Raw genomic sequence first — 4,182 nt, forward strand, 5'->3', positions numbered from 1 at the left:
CTTTCTTTCTAACTAATCTTTCTTTCTTTCTTTCTAACTAATCTTTCTTTCTTTCTAACTAATCTTTCTTTCTAACAAACCTTTTTTCTTTCTAACTAATCTTTCTTTCTTTCTAACTAATCGTTCTTTCTTTCTAACTAATCTTTCTTTCTTTCTAACTAATCTTTCTTTTTTCTAACTAATCTTTCTTTCTTTCTAACTAATCTTTCTTTCTTTCTAACTAATATTTCTTTCTTTCTAACTAATCTTTCTTTTTTCTAACTAATCTTTCTTTATTCTTTATTTACACTGTAAAAACGAATCTATAGAATTTACCCAATAAATGTAAGGTAACAATTTGCATCGACTTTGGTGGGGTAGATTTAATCCCATATATTGAGTATAAACTATCTGAAGTAAAAAGCTATTAAATACTTGCATAAATTGGGTAACAATACCTCACATTTATGTATATATTCAACAGCTACTTACTCATTAAAATTATGTAAAAATTATCTCTTCAAATCAAAGTTCATTAATATCAGTTAATAACAATTACTTATTCAGAGAAGGTAAAATGTACCCCCATAATAAAGACATTCAGATGGTTCATCAGATCAATGTTTTTAATCCATAAAAAACTTATGAAACACTCAAAATATAGTGCAGCACAATAGCGTTACACAACATTTCAAGTAATGAACCTGTTTTATAACTCACTGATCTATCAAATGTTGTTTAAATAATGAAGATCCTCTTCGAACAAGAGGGGAAATGTGTGTCTACTGCATGAGCTTATTTTTGAGGCTGTGGACCTTTTTCAGTAGTTTTGCCCAGTCAATTTCCAAACAAAGTTTTTGAAAAGCTTCAAACGTGTTCTTCAGCTCCTTTGGATTTTCGATGTTGATTGCATTTATGAGTCTCATCAGCAGTATGCATGCCTTTGTTCGGCTTCCACATCCTTCCATCACTTGGTTACCCTCGATCACAATAGACAAATCTGATGGATCCTCCTCAGACATGACATTGTGCTTCACAATCACCTTCATCGTTTTGTCTGTGTAGTCCTCACATTCCTACATGTTAAAAAGAAACAAACAAAAAGCATACACATTTTTATTTTATTTAAGATGCTGTTTCAATATATTTCAGTTTATCTAAAAGGAGAGCAGAGAGGGAGTGGAAGGCAAAAGGAGAAGGTGGATACGAGAGGAGAGGAGAGGAGAGGAGAGGAGGATCCCTTGAGTTAATCAAAAATCTGTTATCAATATGACATACCTGGCAGTCATGGAAAAAATCTTCTTGTCTTTCACCGAGGTAGTTAATGAGGCAGCAGACAACAGCATCTCTTTTTTTCTCAATGTTCTGTGTCTGTAGGGAGATACAATTTAGTGATAAGACTGTTAGCGGAGTGGGGAGTGATTTACATATACTAAGACCGAATTCCGGCCCTGCAACAGACTGGCGACCTGTCCAGAGTGAACCCTGCCCCTTCGCCTGATAAATGCTGGGTTGGCTCAAAAATCTTGTGACACGAACGGACAAAGCAGTAAAGAAAATGGATGGATAAGACCGAATTCACACATTGATGTTACAAGCTTTAAGTTGGTAAGGAGCTCAACTTTGCGCACAACAAAGCAATTGTTTACAAATTACTTTACTTTTATTTCACTCATATCAATAATTACATATTTGTGAAAAAATAAAATAACGTACGTCATTTAAAGTGTCCAGCAGAGGACGCATCTTGCAACCAGCTGCTCCTCCTTTGGCACGCATTAGCCGCAAAAGACCTGGTGTGTACTGATCAAGCTTACGCATGAATGTCTCCTCCAAGGAAACTGTTGTGATGCGTCTAAACTCCTCCTTGATCTAGGAAGTAAAAGGACCAAAAATTACATTTTAAATTAAAGACCAGCTTTCATAGTAATCACATGAATGTATCCTAGTGGGAAGTAAAAATTACAAGACATTCTCACCTGAGCAGGGCTGCCAACTCTCACGCATTGAGCGTGAGACACACGCAATTGACCCAATTCTCACGCTCTCACGCCACACCCCCGATTTCTCACGCTTAAGTGTCAACCCGGTCGGTAAATGCCTGAAAGATGAGTTTATCTATATATCTACCTGTTGAGCCACTCGCGATCGACTAGTTATACCGCAAATTAGTTAAAATATCCCTTAATCTAGAGTAAAGATATTGTGCTCCAAACCGTGTGCACGGCAGAGAGGTAAGCGAGCGAGAGACCTTGCGTGTGCAGACAGCCTAACCCCCCCCCCCCCCCCCCCCCGTTGGAGTAGTCTCACGCCAAGCTAAACTCAAAAGTTGGCAGCCCTGCCTGAGCCTCAGTGAATAATGCTGGCCACCTTTCTTTCAACTGCTAACTAAAAAAAGAACATTTCAGTAAACATTCCTATTTAAAAAAAAAAAACATAAAAATAACAGCTAACTTAGATGGCAGGTGCATTCTTAGGGTTAGGTAGCATGTTAGATTAGTACACATCAATACACGACAATTTATGAGATTAAAACCATATTTTTGCTCCATAATTACTTTATAATGCAAGCCGAGTGTTTTAAATAACCTTCTGTGATCTGATTTGGCTTCTGATAAAAAATCGGTCATAAAATATAGTATTTTATAGTATGCACTATCATAAAGATTATATCGATTAGCATTACATTAGAAATATAATCTATTATGAAGATATCTGCATGGCTTTCTAATCTTTCGAATCTTTCTAACTAATCTTTCTTTGTTTCTTTCTAACTATCTATCTTTCTTTCTTTCTAACTAATCTTTTAACTTTGCCAAGGTCAGACTGGAAATGACTTTAGCAGAGTCACGCGACAAATGTGTAAGGGAGGCAGCCCTTATGGTAAAAACTGGTAGAAAGTGGTCAGCAAAGAAATCTGTAGTAGAGGCAAAGGCTGACCTTCAAATTGGGGATATCGTGGGACAGGTACAGCATGGAAGAGGGGGTTTTGGGCTCAGTTTAGCTCCTCCTAAATGGCACAAGGCAGGCCCAGCTCAAAGGAGGAAGCTGGTAGTCAACGAGGTGCGAAAGCAGGAGGAGAGGATGAGATGTATAACGGCCATTTCCCAGGCCAAGCAGGGAGAGTGGATGAGATGGGAGAGTGTGGAACAACGCAAAATGGGCTGGCAAGACCTTTGGTCAATGGAAGAGAGTAGGATTAGTTTCCTTATTAGGTCAACATATGATGTTCTCCCGTCACCGCAGAACCTAAACCTCTGGGTAGGAGAGGATCCCTCCTGTCCTTTGTGTTCATCACCTGCCACATTAAGGCACATTTTGACAGGATGTAAGTTGGCTCTTAGCCAGGGTCGGTTTACTTGGCGCCATGACCTAGTATTGCAATGTTTGGCTTTAGCATTGGAAGGCAAGCGTAGTATGACCAATAAGTTGCCGCCTGTTCTAGCAAAACATTACACGCAGAAGACAATATTCCTCCGCCCAGGCGAGCAACCACCAAGAAAAGGTGTTAACACCAATTGTCGCCCAGGACAACTGGAAGCTGCTAGGGACTGGAAGATGCTGGCTGATCTTGATCAACGGCTTATTTTTCCACCTGAGATTGCCACCACTAACCTACGACCAGATATTGTTTTGTGGTCTGGATCAGCACGCATTGTTCAACTGATAGAGTTAACAGTGCCATGGGAGGATGCGGTAGATGAGGCATATGAGAGGAAGAAACTGCGGTATGCTCACCTGGCCACTGAAGCAGAACAGCGAGGATGGAGAGTCCAGGTTTATCCAGTGGAAGTGGGTTGTCGAGGTTTTGTGGCACACTCTACAACCCGGTTCCTCAGAGACGTCGGATTCAGTGGCCAAGAGTTGCGTCGCACAGTAAAGAACTTATCTGAAGTAGCAGAAAGGAGCAGCAACTGGCTGTGGTTGAGACGGAAAGATTCTAGCTGGCTGTGTACAGGCCGTCATGCTACGGTTTCGTAGATTTCTTGAAAACTTGAAGAGTCTGTTGGTTTATTTGTATAGGTTGTATAGTATTTATAGTCATTACGTTCCTGTGTATATTGCGTGAATGACGGGTGGTTGGGCAGATATTGTGGTTTGCGGTAGGTGGAATGCCATACGGAACCGTTGCCACTGAAACTGCATATTAACGCACCAGTGGGGCTCGACAGCCTTAGTCAAACGGGTTGGCGCGTATGGTTG

General features: G+C 40.2%; 1 protein-coding gene across 1 annotated transcript; it reads right to left on the reverse strand.

Moving 5' to 3' along the window:
- Positions 1-689: 689 nt before the first annotated feature.
- Positions 690-2,363, reverse strand: LOC143748521 (uncharacterized). Its single transcript, XM_077240541.1, has 4 exons — positions 2,322-2,363; positions 1,696-1,851; positions 1,258-1,350; positions 690-1,055 (listed from the first exon to the last, which is right to left on the reverse strand). The coding sequence occupies exons 2-4, from the start codon at positions 1,798-1,800 to the stop codon at positions 762-764; spliced, it is 492 nt and encodes a 163-aa protein (XP_077096656.1). The 5' UTR covers positions 1,801-1,851; positions 2,322-2,363; the 3' UTR covers positions 690-761.
- Positions 2,364-4,182: the final 1,819 nt, after the last annotated feature.

The sequence above is a fragment of the Siphateles boraxobius genome, unplaced genomic scaffold, assembly GCF_051911475.1.
Source record: "Siphateles boraxobius isolate OS27281-9 unplaced genomic scaffold, OSU_SipBor_1 24, whole genome shotgun sequence".
Taxonomy (NCBI): Eukaryota; Metazoa; Chordata; class Actinopteri; order Cypriniformes; family Leuciscidae; genus Siphateles; species Siphateles boraxobius.